The following is a 19088-nucleotide window of genomic DNA, read 5'->3' as shown; positions in this document are numbered from 1 at the left end:
TAGCCTCTTACATGATAGCTTACCGTCAAGCTGAAGAGAAAATACCCCACACTATAGCAGAGAGATTAATTCTCCCTGCAGCATTAGATATAGTTTGTACGGTCATAGATGAGAAGTACGTTGAAAAAGTGAAATGCATCCCACTTAGTGATAGCACAGTGGCTTGCCGAATTTCTGATATTGCTGAGAATTTAGAAGCCCAGCTTATTTCTCATTTAAAATCAGCGCAGGCATTCTCAATACAACTGGATGAAAGTACAGACATCTCAGATTGTGCAACCTTGCTAGTATACGTTAGATATGTTTGGCACAATGAATTTGTTGATGATTTGCTGTGCTACCTGACTTTAGCAACCCACATGACTGGCGCAGACATTTTTGAAGTTTTGAATAGTTTTGTGGTTGGAAAGTGTGGGCTCGACTGGGGTAATTGCAGAGGGATCACAAGTGATGGAGCAGCCAACGTGACTGGGAAAAACGGCGGAGTTATAGTAAGGATTAAGGAGGCAGCTGGTCAGGACATTGTTTGGAATCATTGTTTTATTCACCATGAGGCACTGGCATCGAAAGGAATTCCATCCAATCTTGAAGTGGTGTAGAAAGGAATAGTGAAAGTTGTGAATTTCATTAAACGCAGCCCACTCAACACCAGACTTTTTGACACTCTGTGTTCCGATGTGGGGGCTGAGCACACACATTTATTGTTCCACACAGAAGTACATTGGCTGCCAAAGGGTCGGGTGCTACTCAGAGTTTACGAACTGAGGTACAAAATCCACGCTTTCCTCCTCGAGAAAGTGTCCCCTCTGGCTGATTCGTTTGCTGATGAAATTTGGATGCTAGCAATGTCTTATCGTGCAGACATCTTTTCAATTCTAAATGAACTGAACCTCAAATTGAAAGGGAAGGATGATGATTGCTTTCGGCACTCTGAAGAAATCGAAGCTTTCCAAACAATATTGAAAGTTTGGCAATTGCACGTGCGAAGCCAAAACTACTACATGTTTCCCACACTGTTACGACACATTGAAGAAAACAGCATTAGTAAGGAAACTGTAAATGGATTGGCAAGCCTTATTGAGTTGCATCTGGCTGCCCTGATCGACAATTTTGGTCGCTACTTTCCAGAGGAGAAGTTTAAGATTCTGAGAGAGAGGAGGTTCGTGAAAAATCCCTTTGAGTTTGAGACCTCAGAATCAGTTCTTAACTTGCAGCTGCCTCCAAAAGAAGAAATTGAGCTTATGCGTCTCAGCTGTAACAGCATATTAAAAACACGGCACAAGTCAATGAGGGTGTCAGCATTCTGGAGTAGCATCTCTGAGGAGTATCCGGAGCTGAGTAAAACAAGCATTTTGTTGCTCCTGCCCTTCACAACGACCGACATGTGCGAGGTTGGATTTTCCGTCCTCACAAAGATGAAGACGCCACAAAGGAACCGGCTGAATCCTTCACCCGATATACGCATAGCCCTCTCTTCCTGTGAACCTGATTGGAGTGAGATCGTGAGGACCAAGCAGGCTCACCTCTCGCATTAACGGTAAGAGAAAATGGTGGGTCGCGAGGGTCGGCCAGTGTGGGTCGCGAAGGTCGGCCGGGTTGAGTCCCGAAGGTTGGCCGGTTGGTAAAAATGGGTCCCCGGAAAAAAAGTTTGAAGAACACTGACCTAACAGCACATCTTTCGGACTTGTGGGAGGAAACCAGAGCACCTGGAGGAAACCCACACAGACATGGGGAGAACGTGCAGACTCCACAGAGACAGTGACCCAAGCCGGGAATTGAACCTGGGACCTGGCTCTGTGAAGCAACAGTGCTAACCACTGTGCTACCTTCCCATCCAAAAACAGTGGGGAGGAAGGGATTCTGGAGGAGGATTGTGAGGATCATGCATCACAGGGGATGTTTATCATGAGGCCGGGAGCGGCATTAATGCTGAGTCTCCACCAACAAATAGTAATTTACCAATTTTAGCTTACCAGTTTTGATCAGCCCACAGCAGTCCTTTGAGGACAGCTGGTTAGACCATTCAACGCTTTGACAATTGCTGGTTAGTTAATTAAAGTGGTGTGCACTCATTCCTGAATAATAATAATATAATAATCTTTATTAGTGTTCCAAGTAGGTTTACATTAACACTGCAGTGAAGTTGCTGTGAATATTGCTCTACAACTGGGATGGGACCCCAATTTTAATATTTAAGGAGGCTCCCATCTGTTTTAAACTGGAGCTCGGCGTACCTAATTTCAAGCTTGCTTCAAAATGAAGTGCATCCGAAGATAACAGAAAAGGAGCAGTAAATGGGACACTGCTGTTGTCAGCCTCCTACCTCCCCATTCCTGCTGGATAATGGCCCTCCCCTTCTCAGTGGATAAATAAGTAACAAAGAGAAGACCCTAATTGACTGGAGCCCAGTTGAGATTCAGTCCCAATTTGGGGTTCCTGATTTCATTGGGTCAATTTTCCATCAGACTTCCTTGTGCAGAGTGGGTGTCCCACCTTCGTTCACATCCAGTCAATGAGATGCTGGCAGCTTGCCCGTACTGGTAGTTACACTGGGAATGATTCTGCAGTAAAATGATTGTCACTGAAGCCATGTATCAGGGACAGAGCGATGGCTTCCTGAGAGTCCCGATCTTGCTGGTGGGTCCTTCCATTGGGCTCAGGATGCCCAAGAAGGAGGAACACCCCCCCACCCCCCAACAAGTTGGCAGGAATACCCACCACATTTGACATGGCAAAGCCCCTGTACATTGGTGGTATGTAAGACCTTAATTGGCCTTTGGGTGAGAAAGCCATTCTAGACCCATCCACCATGGATTTAATCTGGGGAGAATTGGGATGGTGAAGGGGCATCCATCCCTTACATTTCACCCCATTATGTGCCGCCCCTCACCTCCCACAACATCTTTGTGTGGAGGTCGGTGGAGCATTGAATCAACAATCAAAATTTAAACACTGAATGAGGCCATTCAGCACATTGCGCCCATGCTGGACCTTTGAAAAGACAGTTATGCTTAGTCCCACATCTCATAGAAATCCTGTAATTTCACCATCCCCACTTACCTTTTAAAATTATTTAGGGAAGCAGCTTCCACCATCTTTTCAGACAGAGCCTTTGAGATTCCACCAGCTCTGAATTAAAAACATTCCTCCTCATCTACCCTCTGCAACCTTTTCCAGTGATTTTGAATCAATGATATCTATTTATTGACCCAGTCACCAAGGGCTAGATAAATATTTTTTGCACTATTAACTCCATCAAAACCTCTCATCATCTTAAAAATCTCGACTTGGTCAACTCTTCAAGGAGAAGAGTCCACAACCTTCAGCATCTTCTCATAATTGACATTCTTCGTCGCTGGTAACATTCTTGCAAACATCCTTGTGTGCTGTTTCTAAGGCCTTGCCATCTTTTCTGAAGTTTAGTGCCTAGTTTCTCCACAACATTCCAGCGAAGGCTGAACCTATAGTTTGTAAAGTTCCACCATCACTAGCCTGTTCCAGTGCTGTGTGATTCTGTCATTCAATGCAATTCAGTTTGCCAACATGTTTATCAGTTTTAAAGTTACTAATTTCATTTTGGAGCAAGACTGACATCACTAAAAGAACTTAAAGCACATTTGCTTATGGAGAGAATATTTAGTTTAGAAAGGAATCATAACTGCAAGGGAAGATGAAGATCAGCTTTTATTGATATGCTGGGACCAGGTACCGATAAAACGTTTTTTGAATAGTTACTGATAAATTGAGCAAAAATAAACAATAATTTACATACCACAGTTAAAAAAATTAGTAGATTAGAAACTATAGACCAAGTAATAGATGATTTGACATTGGTAGCTGTACTCATCCTTATTATTTTTTGTTGGTTTTAGCCCAGATCAAGGAGAGAATTGATACACCACTAAGTACTAACTACCTTAGATACAATTCTTGATTTACCCCACTGAGTCAAAAACTGATTTAACATCTAGCCTCTTTTGTACATGGATTAATGAAAATATATTCAAATACATTTACAACCAACTAAAACTATTTTAGCTCCAGTATGAAAATTATTTCAGATTTTACTCATGTTTATCAGCAATTTTTCACGGAAATATTTTTTTTAACAGTGACCGCACTTTGCATGGAAATGCATATTGATCTCAATCTTGCTGATGGACATTGGCTGGGGACTATTAGCTATGCCATAATCTATTTTAGTTTATTGACAACTCAACAATACAAAAAAGAGTCAGCAACATGCAAAAACAACATAGTCACAAAGAAACAGTAATATGCCAAAAGCATTTCCAAGATACAAAAACAACCAGCTTCAAGCCAGCACACACACAACCACCCCCTGTCCCCAACGGTAGCCCCACATCGGCGGAAAGGCACCCAAGGAGCAGCACAGACCACTGGAAAAGGACACACTGGTGTAGGGCACGCTGTGAGATAGAGATCACCCCTCCCCTCCCAAGAAGGGAACACAGTTCAATCCAAACCAGTTCCTTTAAACAGGCCACCAGCTACAAAGCGAGCATACGGCCATTTCTCTCACCCCCCCCCCCCCCCCCAGCCCTCCCAATGGTAGCCCCAAATTGGTGGAAAGGCATCCAAATGAGCAGCGCAGGCCATCGGAAAAGCACACACCGATACGGGCATGGCAGAATAGAGTGAGAGAGGGATCTCCCTTTACAAAAACAAATAAAAAGCAACCGCAAGAAACTCAACAAATAATTAAGTACACATTAAAGCCGTCAGCACTCAAGCCAGGGCACGCTCCCTCTCCCACCCTCCCCCGGCTAAAGATGTTTGTGCAGCTGCTCAGAAATGTAACGTTAACTCTGTTCCATTGGAAGTTGGGTGGAGGTTTTTTTTCTACTGTTTGTTTACTGGGGACTGGGATGCATTAAATATGTATGTCCAAGCGGAGGGGAGGAGGGAGACCAATGGGGAGGTAGGATGTCTGGTGCCATAGGCGGGAGCTACCAGGCTGGCTAGCTGAGCTAGCTCATGGAAGCGCAGTGGGGGGTGAGTAGGTGATAAGTTTGATATGGAGGGTTGGATTTCTGGTGCTGTTACTAGGGGGGAGGAAGGGGTGGAGAGGAGCTGCTCTGTTGACAGGGGAGGAACTGTTGCTAGGGAACAAAGGGGAGGTCGAGTACGGTGGATGCCCGAGGGCAGGCCCGAGGAGGCGAGGGACGCGAGCTGGCAGCTGGCCTAAGAAGGGTGATGGCTAATCGGCATGGGGGGTGGGAAGGGAGGGGGAGGCGGGAAGCCCCCCGGCTAGGTTCTGAGAGTCTGGAGGCAGTCGAGGAAATATAGCAGATCATCTGTCTGGGCCCAGATTTACAACAACCATTGTAAATCTATCCTATCTCCCCATTGGTCTCCCCCCTCCTCCCCCCCCCCCCGCTTAGACATACATATTTACCCCCCCCCCCCCTGCTTAGACATACATATTTACAACAACCATTGGCTTGTGCTGGGAAGACTGGATGGAGGGTTTCGGAGATGGCAAGAGTTGGAATTGAGAGGATGGGAGATCTATTTATAGACGGGAGCTTCCCTAGCTTGAAGGATTTGGAGGAGAAATTTGAACTGCCAGTAGGGAATGGGTTTAGATATCTGCAGGTACGGGATTTTCTGAGAAGGCAGGTTCCAACTTTCCCGCTCCTGCCACCACAGGGGATACAGGACACGGTAGTTTCCAGAACATGGGTGGGAGAGGGGAAGGTATCGGATATCTACAAAGGACTTATGGAGGTGGAGGAAACTCTGATAGAGGAACTAAATGGCAAGTCGGAAGATGAGCTAGGGGGAGAGATAGAGGCGGGTCTGTGGGCAGATGCCTTAAGCAGGGTTAATACATCCTCATCATGTGCCAGGCTTAGCCTGGCTGAGCAAGTTTTTTGGGATAGAGGACAGGTGTGCGAGGTGCGCGGGAGGTTCAGCAAATCATGTCCACATGTCTTGGGCATGCCCAAAGCTTAGAGGGTTTTGGCAGGGTTTTGCAGATGTCATGTTCACGGTGCTTAAAACACGGGTGGTGCCGAGTCCAGAGGAGGCGATCTTTGGAGTGTTGGAAGAGCCGGGAGTCCAGGGGGCGAGAGAGGCTGACGTTTAGGCCTTTGCCTCCCTGGTAGCCCAGAGACGGATACTGTGATATGGAGGGACTTGAAGCCCCCGAAATTAGAGACCTGGGTTAGTGACATGGCTGGGTTTCTCAGTCTCGAGAAAATAAAGTTCGCCCTAAGAGGGTCAATGTTAGGGTTCGTCCGGAGGTGGCAGCCGTTTGTCGACTTTCTCGGGGAAAATTAAAATATCAGCAGAGGAAGAAATCTGGGTGGGGGGGGGGGTGGGGGGGTGCGGGTGGTTAGGCTATTGTTTCATTGTTGGGGGTGTGAAGAATGTGATAGGGATGGAAATGTTTTATGTACCATCTTCATGTTGTGTTAACATTATTATTATAAAAACTACAAATACCCTAATAAAATGTTTTAAAAAAAAGAAAGAGCTGTGATGGGAAATGTGTGTCATCCACCAACCCGTACTCCGGGGTCTCCAGAATCTCCGGTGGAGGGCTGGTGTCCGAGCTGCTCATCGACAGTTCTGGGCTCACAGGGGGCGTTCCGGCTGTGGCACTGGCTGGGGGGCAGGGGACATCAGATGGACCCGCTGCATCTCCAGAAGGTCCTGCAAGACACAAAACAAGACGCATGATTAGGCTGTGGGCGAGGGGTGGTGTAGGGTGAGTGTATGGGTGGGATTTAGGGTGGTGTTGGCGTGACGGTGGTGTGGGGTGGTGTTGGGGCGGATGTTGACATGCATCAGCAGGGTCTCACTTCCTCATCCGTGTACAAGCTCCACCTCGGTGACCTCCCATTCCTCCGCGCCGCCAGCCACATCCAGGGCCCTCTGTGCTTCCATTGTGAAGGGCTGCAGACTAGGCGATCCCCCTCCTGTCTTCTCCCACTCCCGGTGGTTATCAGCGGCCTTCTCCTGGGGGTGGGGACAACACAAAACAACAGTGATAGACAACCATCGCATGCAGTCCAGGGGGTGGGTAGGTGATGGCCTCAGTGGACAAGGCACCCAGCTATGGCGGCCGCTATGGGTACCCGCATGTGGTGCAGGATGGGTAGGGCGGGCGTTTCGGGTTACAGGTGTGTGGGACGGGGTTAGTGTCAGAGGCACGCTGCTGCCTACTCACCCTGGCCACCTTGAGGAGGTTGTGCAGTTTTTCTCCTGCACTGCTGGCCCGCCTAGATGACATTGCCCACAGCACTCATGGCCTCTACCACCTGCTTCCAGGCATGATGAATGGCACCGGCTGGCAGCCTCCTTCCTGGACCGGGGGCAGGGTCTTCTGCCTCTCCTCCACCGCGTCCAAGAGGGTCTCCAGCTCAGCATCTGTGAATCTCGGGGCTGCTCTCCTTGCTGCCATCTTGTTGGCTGAGATGACGTGTGTGGGGAGAATTGTTTATATACTTCTGCAACTTGTCAGCCTTTGGGTTTCAGTTGTGAAACCGGCGAATCTGGCACGTTTCTCATTGGAATCGATTGTGTTCTACGTGGCGCCAGTGCTAGCCCCTCAACAGTAGCGGAATCGGTCCAGATGTAGCGCCGGCTTTTCTGTCGTGGAAGTCCATGAATTCTGCGTTGACGTCAACACTTAGTCTCCGAAATGGAGATGCCCGCCCATGATTTCTTTCTAAGTGTCGAATTCGCTAAAGTAGCACACATTGATCAAGCAGGTAGAAAACAAAGGTTAAGTTTATTTACAATATACAGGATCTCCACGACCCAAAGGGTCTCCCTGCCAGGTTGGGGTTTTTATACTAGTACTCTAACCCCTCACCCAAGTCCGCAGATACATCCATGTCCGCGAACGGGTCCAAGGAACCCCTGGTCAACATTAGCCGGAAACGGCCATCGGGGATCTGACCGTGTGGCATCCAGAAGCAAGTACCAAACTGGGGAGTGGCATTTCCATGCGTAGCTCCTTGGCGTGGTCATCGGAACAGAGGCAGATGTGGGCACCGACACAAAGGGCTCCAATGATGGAAATACGTCCCTGTCAATCTCAAAATCAGAATTCAATAGGACCTGGTCCTCGATGTCCGAAATCGACTTTTCCATGGCAGATGTGGCCAGCGCCGACAGTGACAGCTAACGCCAGGGATCCATGTGGTACCTTCCCCAAAGTTGTGCATGTACACCGCGGTGATCTCCTACAGCGAAGGTGCGCAACGGCATATTGGGCCTGCGTCAGCCTCGGTTCCAACCTGGCAAGCAGCGGATTGTCTCACCAATGTCCAGGAGATCTTATATATCGTAAATAAACCTACAAGCTGTATCACATCAATTGATATTCATAGGTCACAGTGAGTGTCCATTCAGCCCACTAGACCTCTTAAAAAGAACAAACAAATTATTCCTAGCCCCTTTCTCTTTCCCAGAAGCCCTGCAAATGTTTCCTTTTCAGGGATATGTCCAAATCTCCTTTAAAAGTTACTACAAGCAGAGTATGTTTTTAAAAACTCCTCACACAACCCTCAAGGCTAATAGCACCGTTTGAACCTGGGTAATTCCAGGCACTACTGAGATTCTATGAAAGGTCATCCTATGACAGACAGCAGACCAAGAAAATCTTGTTTAGTGTTTGCCAGTCAACTGAAGAAAAGCAGGACTTAGCGGGTTGGGACTCTTTTTTTCTGGAGCACAGCAAGGACTGAAGATTGACCTTGACGTGAGACTTTAAAATTACATGGGCCCCAGAGTACAAGTAGAGAAGATGAAGATGGGTCGAATTTAATTCTGGGTAAATGTATAGGTTGGGGAGGCCAAAACTTGAAGCCATTAAAAGAAGATAGTCATTGATAAATCCAATAAAGGGTTCCTCAGAAACCTTTTTATATGGAGAGTGGTGAGAATGTGAAATTTTCCACCTTATGAGATGGGTGAAGCAAATAACATAGATGAATTTAAGGAGAATCTCGATAAATACATGATGAGGGAAATAATAGAATGGAATGTTGATGAATTGAAATAAGGTAGGAGGAGGCTCGTATGGAGCACAAACAACAGCAAAGACCTGTTGGGCTAAATGGCCTAATTCTGTGTTGAAACATTCTATGTAATATTGAACCTGTTTCCAACACCATTGCAGGCAAATCATTCCAGATCATAATAACTTACCAAGTAAAAATAGTTTTCCTCGTCTTCTCTATGGTTGCTTCACCAGTTATCTCATTACCAATTATTTGAGAGATTTCACTTTACTCCTTCTTTAAATTTAGGATTGTAAGCTATGTCTGAATGAGTCTAAAGGGCCTGGAATTTCGCTTCCTCGATGCATGCGCAGAAACAGGAAATCTGCCAGCTCCTTGCACCTGCCTTGGAGAAAGGTGCCCCAATATTGAGACCTTCATTCCCAGAGATGGTGTTGTGGGTGGTGATTGGGGGGGGTGGGGGGGTGGGGGGGGGTGGGGGGGGGGGGGCGGGGGTAGGTGATGGTGGGGAGAGGTGCATGATGGAGTTGGCCTCTAGACACATATTGGAGGAGGCTCAAGGGCTGCCATGTGGGGGCAGACTGGCTTAAATGCCCACTTCAGTTATTTGAGACTTTGTCCATGTTGTTGTTAAATTTTAGACCCTCTATCCCTCACACCCCCTTCCCCCCCACCCAGCCGCCATACCCATACATGCAAACTCATGCCAACCCACAATCCCACTCAGTGTCAAGGTCTCTTATAGCCCCATGCCAATTTAATGCTAACTCATGCCCCACACACCATCTTACACACCTTACACCCTCCATGCCATTATCCACCATTGGCAGACCTCAGGAGCCATACTGTGCTGAAATAAAACAAAGTTCTTAATATATTCACTATATTAACAAAAAGTCATTCATGAAAGCCCATTCAATACATTTGAATCTCCTCAAGTACACACTCCTTTATAAAAATAAGCATTTGTATTCCTAACCCCATGTCAAGGACAGCTATTCCCTTAATAACCTTGTGAAGCTGTCAGTCACACTGTGAACTTAAAGACCCCCACCCCCACTGTGCTAATGATAGCTTGTGGAAAGCAATCAAGCAGTATGAATGCTTTAATTATAGCCTTTAGGGTTATTTCAACAAGTATCTGTTAAACTTGCCAGCACAGATTTTCTAAACTCATAGACACAAGGCAGGAATATATTTGAATTTCAAAGGGCAGGCTATTTAAATAGCTTGACAGTTCTACAGACCTTAGTTGTCCTTCATGGGCATTTATTGCTCTAAAAATTCAGAACTCACAAAGTGAAGCATAGTGTGCTTGCTGTGGCAAAATGGGGTCTCTTTGAACTCAGCACTGGGTTAACATAGCCCTGCTGAGTTCAGGATTCCCACATGCGGGAGTCAATCCTGCTCTCTTTCTCCAACCAGGGAAAATAGGATCTGGTGGTCAGACTTCTGGATCTGGGTCCAGTCTGCCATCTTTAAAGTTTTTCAGAGTCTCCATGAAAATCTAGGCCCAGATGACCCAAGGGACTATCTGCTGGACATATTATGTTCTTTTTTTCATTAAAACCAGCACTAACAGTTTTGTGACGTGTCATTAAAGGGTTAATATTGAATCAGCAATTTTGGCACAATGGAGGACAAAGATAGGAAGCAATAAATTCAAATCCAGTCAAGAAATGACTGATTTTGATGGAAACATTTGATTTAAAATGCTTTCATGGTGTTATTCTTCAAACAATATTTCCTCTCTCAAAAAAAATCCATGTGCTTGTGCAATGTTCTCTTGTGTATAGGAAGAGTTCATTTCATGGGAACATGAACTTTCGCATCTTTGGCGTGGGCCTGCTTTCTGTCGTCATTGGCACTCTACTGTTTAATGTGGTCATGGACTGATAACGCTATTTGATCTATTTATAATATATATCATTTGCAGTTCTTTTAATGCCACATATTTTTATTTCTTGCTAAAATTGCGAAATATAAAATTCTGTGTAATTTTGGTAAAACATTATTTTAAGTGTGCTCAAGCCATATTTATAAATGCGATTACCGGATGCTATTGGACCGTATTTTCTACAATCCATGGTTAATTTCATTCAACCTAATCAAAAATTGCTTTGACATGTTTCTAGACCGTATGGTAATGCAGAGAAGCAGCGGGGTACAATTGCTTGCTGTTTGCTCAGGTCGTCCTCTTCATCTAATTGAGCTGTTCAGTTAATTACATAACATTTTCCAGTTTTGGCACCACATAATTAACTATGACCCACTGCATTATATTAGCTAATTATAAATCAAGAATTATTGCCTGAATAGCACTGGCTGGTTTCTATCTTCACAGCTTTCTCTGAATAAAATGACCGACTGCAAATTTCTATATTTAGAGCTGGACTAAAATTTGACTATAGCCCTCAAAGTTCTTCTAAATTCAGACCCAGCTTGTGTACATTGAGGTACCCCTGTACAGTCTCACAGAAAGTTTTATCCCTTGTTCTTTGCAGGTCAGCTGTAAAGTGGCGCAGTTTCTTCATCTGTACTTAATGGGCTGCAATTACTTCTGGATGTTGTGCGAAGGCATTTACCTTCATACGCTGATTGTAGTTGCTGTCTTTGCTGAGAAACAACACTTACTGTGGTATTATCTTCTCGGATGGGGTATGTACTTTCTAAGCCACAGTACTGTGTTGCAGTGACTCATTCAGTGTTGGCCACTTATTACATTTCAAATGCAGCGTGCATTTATGTATTCATTTTTGCATTCCAGGATGTTTGAGGAATGGTATCTGAACATTTTGATTGAGCACAAGTACTATTAAGAAAAGTCCTGAAAATGATCATATTGAACTGAAATTAGATAGCGACTCACGGAATGCTAGCAATAAACAGATTGTGAAGCAACAATTAAGATCATAAGCAAGGGGAAGTGGCACTTCAAAAGATATGTTTCTGTTGAAGGAGCTCACATGTCTATGTATGGGAAGGAAGACAGATTTTTCCAGAGAAAAGATAAAGAAGATAAACAGCATAACATGTCATGCTTACAGTAGAGAGTGATTTTGTGATTGTTTCAACTCATGAATTCATTTTGTATCTGGCTGCCAAATCATTTAAACTCAGTTTAAAGGTTGAGTTGAAAAAGTTAGCAGCTGGTCACAGCAAGGTAAACCTTCACCCTGGATGGATTTTGATTGGCAAAGTGTCCTGGCCAGATGTTCCCATTCCAATTTCTTGGCCAGGCTACGGGTGGAAAAGAGGCATTCAGCGCAACCCTTTAGCTTTGAAAAGCAATTTTCGGCAGTTGAGCTCGCCCCCTTGCTGATAAAAGCTGGTTCATGAGAGGAATTGCTCTCAGAGTGGGATCCTTTGGGATTATGGGGGAGTGTAAGAGGTTCGGGGGTGGGGAGAAGGGTGGAGTGTGAGGGGGAAGGCTGTGCTTGTGGATCCTAGAGTGGCAGTGCACAGATTGGGTGAACTGGTGGATACCAGAGGAGATCAGCTGTGCATTGGTGTGAGGAGCAGAAAGCTGCCTCACGTTGGGCTGGAATGCCACCTAATATTGGGCCACGTTCTGACTAATATTCTTGTAAAGTGACAAATAGGGCCAAATGTACCTCATAGGATCTGCAGGCAGTGGCGTAGTGGTCTGGTCACTGGACTAGTAATCTAGACATCCAGGATAATGCTCTGGAAACCCGGGTTCGACTCCCACCATGACAGATGGTGAAATCTGAATTAGATAAATCGAATGATGATCATGAAACCATTGTTGATTGTCGTAAATAAAAAACAACTGATTCACTGATGTCCTTTAGGGAAGGAAATCTGTCGTCCTTGCCTAGTCTGGCTACTTACAACTCCAGATCCACAGCATTGTGGTTGACTCTTAATTGTCCTCAGGGATGGGCAATAAATGCTGGCCCAGCCAGCAACGCCCACATCCCATATACGAATGAAAAAAGAATGAGCATTTTAAAGGGGCCTAATTGAACAAAATATCATTAATCACCATTTCCTGTCGAATACTGCCCTTTCTCCGATGGGCATAGCCCCACTTAGTGCCTGTCTTTACATCACCAGGACCAGTTGCCACTATGCCTGGGTTTGTTAGCTGTACCTGGAATCAAAGCTCACTGAAACCCGAAGGAACAATGCAGTAACATCTATTTAGGCAGTCTGCATATCAAAATGTTCACTTTTCTTATTGATGTCCATTCCACATTTGAGGAAATAGGTCATGAGCTGTTTCTATGGAAACTTTGTCATTGTATCCAGTGGCATTTCTGAAGGTTAATGAGTTAGACAGTGCTCTATTAACTTTACATTACGCATAGGAAACAGCAGTCTGCCAACTACAACTTGCACAAAACAGTATCAACAAAAACAATCTGCATTCAGCTAAATATCTACAATGTGAGAAGCAATGATCACTTATCCTAATTAATGTTTCATTTTACAGGATTCCCACTTATTCCGGCCACAATACATGCAGTAGCCAGAAGTTTATATTACAATGATAAGTAAGTGGTTTGTCTGTGTGTATCTCTCTCTCTTTATAAATATTTGAAGTATTGAAGATAATTGAAGTATTTGTATTTCAACAAAATTGTCATTCTTTATTATTCTTTAAAATAATGGTGTACCTACACTTTAAATATTGTATTTTCCACACAGTTGCTGGATTAGTTCTGAAACACATCTGCTGTACATAATTCATGGCCCGATTTGTGCTGCCTTACTGGTGAGTTTACATGACATTTAAGTAGATTCAGCAAAAAAAAATGGAGCTTGACTATCACATATATTTAAAAAACTGTTAAGTTGTCAGCCTAACAAGAGAACACGTTTACATCAGAAAAAGCCTAACTGACACCTGATTTTGTTTCCGTAGGTGAACTTGTTTTTCTTGCTGAACATTGTCCGTGTCCTTATAACAAAGTTAAAAGTCACACACAGAACGGAGTCAAACCTTTACATGAAGGCGGTCAGGGCTACCCTGATACTAGTTCCATTGCTTGGGATCCAGTTTGTACTGTTCCCATGGAAGCCAGAAGGCCGAATAGCTGAAGAAGTCTATGACTATGTGATGCATATTTTAATGCATTACCAGGTAAAGTTCATTTTTAACTTGTGTCACACACAAGCAGATTGTGGAATGGATGAATTTCAGATTGAATAATTCAACCGTTTGAGGAACATGGCAGGATTAGCGCAAGGTGCAAACATTGCCTTTTTTCCTTTAATGTTGCTGTTTGCAGAGATAGTTTCCTCTTTTACATTAAACTCCAACCATCTTCATTTACAGTGGAAATATAAGCCGTTCATCAATGCCTATTACATTTCCCAAAGGAAACAAATTATCAAACATAGAAACATAGAGAATAGAAGCAGGAGAAGGCTCTTCGAGCCTGCTCTGCCATTCATTATGATCATGGCTGATCATCAAGTTCAATACCCTGGTCCCGTCTTCCCCCATCACGTACACTCTTAGTCACGTGCTCAAAAAATTCAATCACGAGGTGTTAAACATCGACCCTTCACCATTTCTTCCGAGCAGACTCCCTCTGCTGGTACATGTGTGTATGGTAGCTGCAAGTGAGCAAAATGCCCAGTGCAATTTTCAGTACAGTACAGTGACTATTCTGCGGAACATAGATGGCCACACAGATAAACTCCTAGCAATATCAGCCGCCTGTGCGGCTACAGCACTGCTATTGAAAGGTGACTCCCCTCCCTCACTCTTTGGGCAACATTTTCTGCTCCCTCCCGTTGACGGGGTTTGTTGGTCCTCCCAAAGTCAACAGGGATTTGAATGACTTGACACAACCACCGTGGTGAAACCCGTCATGCCACGGCCAGAAAATACCATGACTTCAGGCTATGTCTTACTTATACTTTTGATTTCTTTTGTAGGGTCTGTTGGTGGCAACTATATTCTGCTTCTTCAATGGAGAGGTAATAGTGTTTTTCATGTTGCGATGCTGCTACCTGTCATACTCCTTCAAAAACTATTTTTGGGAACATAATTAGGTAAAGACATTGGGATTGTCAAGTTCTTTCATTCCACAGACCTTGGATACCTGTTCCATTATAATTCCATCCAATCCACTTATTCTTTTGAGGAAAATATCTGCAAAGATTAAGCTCCTCTGTCAAAAATATTTGTTAGAATGCCATTCTCCAGAAGAAACGCATTATCCATGACATCATAAACCTGGTAGATCGTCTGGATTGGTCAGGAGTAATTGAACAGGTTTTATCTAAACAGCATTGTTGTGATCTTCGTTTGTGATCTACTTGATCCAGTAGAGCGAGCATAAATTTACATATAATGCATACTGTAGCTGGCCTGTGTGTGTTCCACATTTGTCGTTGGAATGTGTTTGAATATCCATTACTTGGAGGAGTACAGATACTAGGGAAAATTATTAAACGGACATTATTCTCCTTACGAATTTCAGTGAGAACCCACTCAATATTATTAGATGAACGAATCCCAACAGATGTTTATAGGGCTAAAAAGATTGTAAAAAGGATCAAGCCCATTTTCTTTACAGAAGAACTATAATTTTGTCAGCTAGAATTTTATTTGTCCCTTTAATTGTTTTAACATTTGGCTTCCTTATTAACATTAATGACTATATTTGGCTGTGTAATTCTGGAAGTTTTGAAATATGGAAGTAGTCTTGCTCACAGTTGTTAACGGAAATTCAAAGTCCACTGCTCATGGGGCAATAACATGGGAACTCATCTTGAAATAAAATCGTTAGCTGTTACTGTGGATTGAATTCAGGGTCTGAACTGGTCTGTTCGAGTATGAAACAAATGGATCCACCAATTTTTATGGAGTTTATCCTGTAAAAACGGCAATGGCATGATCAAGCAAAAGTTAATGTGACAGACATTTTCTGAAACAGTCTCTCTTCTGACAGGTTCAAGCTATTTTAAGGCGTCACTATATGCAGTACAACATTCAGTTTGGAAACAGTCTGACTCACTCAGAGGGCCTGCGCTCTACCTCTTGCACCGGAACATCTATTACAGAGGTTCACGGAGGTCTGTATAACCATGAATCCAATAATGAATATGTAAACGGAAAAGGTTTTCATGACATTGAAGCCATCAGTCTGAAAGCAGGGGACATATGCACTTAGAGAACAACTGGGAGAACGTGCTATTGTTGAAGATTTCAATGACAGTAAACTTCCTCCTTTCATTTCAATGGAAGAGTTCAGCTGAGTCTGCACCGAAAGATATTTTCATCGTCAAATGCCACCTCTGTTACTTCCCAATCACTTATTTCACATGAGATGAAGTGAAGGACATGACAAATATATCTGTGGCCTGTGGCACAGTTGGATGAAAGTAAGCTGCAATGAAACAGGAGACTTGGAAATATTCTTGTATTTCTGTTCTTCAGATCACTGTCTCACAAACTGTCAGGCAGTGAAGGTAGGTGCAAGGTGCAATAGTAGATTCTAATTCCACAGGAAGATCGTCTTTGTCATGTTGATAAATTAATATCCTGGCTACTGTACAATGACTCACTTGTACCAATAGAAGTCGAATATCCTTTATCTGCAATTCTCGGGGCCGAACGCGTTTCGAATTTCAGATCATTTTGGTTTTCGGATACCGCACATAGGACGAGGCCTACATACATTACAACAGCCTAAGCCTCAGCGAGCTATAGTCTAAAGACATTAAAATGAGTAGAAAAGTAAATATCACTGACCATTAAATAGAGGTAATCTGCAATAAGAACTTCTGCAGGCACTGTGGTTAGCACTGCTGCCTCACGTCTCCGAGGACCAGGGTTCGATCCCGGTCCCACTGCCCATGTGTTGTTTGCACATTCTCCCTGTGTCTGTGTGGGTCTTACCCCCACATATCAAAAAGATATGCAGGGTAGGTGAATTGGCGACGCTAAATTGCCCCTTAATTTGGAAAAAAAGAATTGGGTACTCTAAATTTTTTTTTTAATGTTCTTCTGCAAAATTTGTGCCCAGCGCAGGCTAACAACTAGATTTCCCACGCTAAAGGTTGGCAAGATTCGGTCAGTGAGATCGTATCGGCTCGAGCAACGTCAATTCAGGCCAGGGGCTACCAGCGCTAAAGGTCAATAAAGTTCAAAAACATGCAGGTTTTGGTCGTAAAACAGAGAATGCTGAAAAAACTTGGCAGACCTGACAACATTCATTCATAGGGAGAGAATATAGTGTTAACATTTCGAGTCCACATGACCCTTCTTCAGAACTGTTTCAGATTCCAGAATCCGCAGTATTTTGCTTTGTTTTCAGATTCTAGATGTGTTTGCTTCTCGGATTTCCAGATAGAGGATACTCAACCTGTGTTGTTATGTAGCTTACTGATTCAAATCTCAGTGTGTGGTGTAACTTTCACTGGGGAAGAGAAAATACATCTTCTAAACATTCCCTCAGGGTTTAAATTCACTGCCCTAATGATATATTAGTTTTACATTTTCTATATTTTATATAAAGCAAGCTCTTTTAATTAACGTATCACAACACACTTACATAGCTATCTTGCAGTGTTGAATTTCTGAATGTCATCATGCTGGCAAATAAAATCATAATCAATTATTGTAACTTTGTTTTCTCTGTAAATATGATTTGTGAAGTTTTGGTGTATTTATTGCTTTGGTAGTAAAAATAGAAATAAAGCAGGAAAAGTATTTTATTTACTCCATTGGCTGTAAAGCGCTTTGAGATGCCCAGTGGTCATGAAAAACTACATAAAAAATGATTTTAAGTTGAAATGGAAATCAGGCAACATTTAACGTTTAAAAAAGAAAATTCAACAACTTGGGGAGCAGATATTTCTTAACGATGGAGAAGATTTTAAGTTTTTTTAAGTTATAATAAAATGTTAAAGGATGTTCCAGATGTAATAATAGAAAAAAATCTTCTAATTCCTTTTCAAAATGGCGCTGGCAAATATCATAATCTAACCTCTGATAGTTGGCATAGCAAGTTTAAAGCACACTTTATGCAACTTTAGCAGCACCAACAGTACTAAAATGTACACTATGTTATGGGATGGATTGCATGTGTTGTAGGGACTAACTATCTTTTGTCAAGATAGAATTGAAAGGGTCTACAGGACAGATCATAGATCCTCCACAAGGTTTCAGTAAATAAAAAATATAAGTTTTATTTCTGAAAAATTAAAATATAGCTTTCATCCAAACTAAGGAGGATTTATTCTCTTCAAGCCTATTACCTACTGTATGAATCTCAAAGCTTACTTATAGCTGTTGTTGTGGTTTTCATGGTTATTATTGCCTTCACTAAGATGATCATGGCCACAGCTGCTGAGTATTTTATTTTCTCATTGGGAGAGTCATTGCTGAGCTTGCGTGATGATGATTACAAGGTGACAGTTAAGGGCTCAATGAAAGTGTATTGTTGCACAATATTAGCACAAGGGACTAAAGAAGGTCCTTTTGTCTCAAAATGTGACGAGTCTATGTTTTTGCAGAATGGTGTGACCATAACAGTTTAAAATAATTACACTGTTTTTAAATATTTGGAAAAATGAAAATAAAAAATATCCATGTTACATCATATGTATATCTGTTTTATTTTTGCAAGTCATATTCGCATATAGCAAACTGAAACATAGGCCTGAAAACCCCCTCACTATCCACAGAGTCAGCAGTGAATGTATTCCTACTGACTCTGACTGCCCAGCTGCTATTTTATGGGCTGACATTAGGTGGGATTTCCACCCCTCACCCAAGAGGAAGTCCCACCTTTGAGGGCTACTAGCCAGTCTGATTGGCTGGCAGCTCTCCAGTCCCTCTACTAACAGCACTGCAGTGGCTGGAAGAGGAACTACATTGAGGGTAGGTGCTGGGAACCAGAGATCCAGGTAAATGTAAGGGGTGCCAGTGAGGGTAGGTATGCCTGGATGGGTTGCAAGTGGGTGGTTGATATCTCAGGGGTTAATAAACTTGCTGCATGGTTGGGGAAGGAACACGGAGGGAATTTTATCCCTGAAATTTCCTGCTCCACCCCACCTAAAAACCCACCAAGGTGGTAGGGGAGGAAGCATAAAATTCTGGCC

General features: G+C 43.4%; 1 protein-coding gene across 2 annotated transcripts in view; it reads left to right on the top strand.

The window, feature by feature from the left end:
• The window catches only part of calcrlb (calcitonin receptor-like b), a 109182-nt gene extending 90601 nt beyond the window's left edge, over positions 1-18581 (top strand). For both annotated transcript variants that reach the window (XM_072477884.1, XM_072477874.1), the window contains exons 8-13: positions 11504-11657; positions 13459-13519; positions 13674-13740; positions 13891-14109; positions 14913-14954; positions 15932-18581. In XM_072477884.1, the coding sequence (XP_072333985.1) occupies positions 11504-11657; positions 13459-13519; positions 13674-13740; positions 13891-14109; positions 14913-14954; positions 15932-16153 (765 nt within the window). In that variant the 3' untranslated portion in view covers positions 16154-18581. The remainder of the gene's footprint in view (positions 1-11503; positions 11658-13458; positions 13520-13673; positions 13741-13890; positions 14110-14912; positions 14955-15931) is intronic.
• Positions 18582-19088: the final 507 nt, after the last annotated feature.

The sequence above is a fragment of the Scyliorhinus torazame genome, chromosome 2, assembly GCF_047496885.1.
Source record: "Scyliorhinus torazame isolate Kashiwa2021f chromosome 2, sScyTor2.1, whole genome shotgun sequence".
Taxonomy (NCBI): domain Eukaryota; kingdom Metazoa; phylum Chordata; class Chondrichthyes; order Carcharhiniformes; family Scyliorhinidae; genus Scyliorhinus; species Scyliorhinus torazame.
Note: the sequence above shows the minus strand (reverse complement) of the source record. Positions and strands in the feature narration are given on the sequence as shown.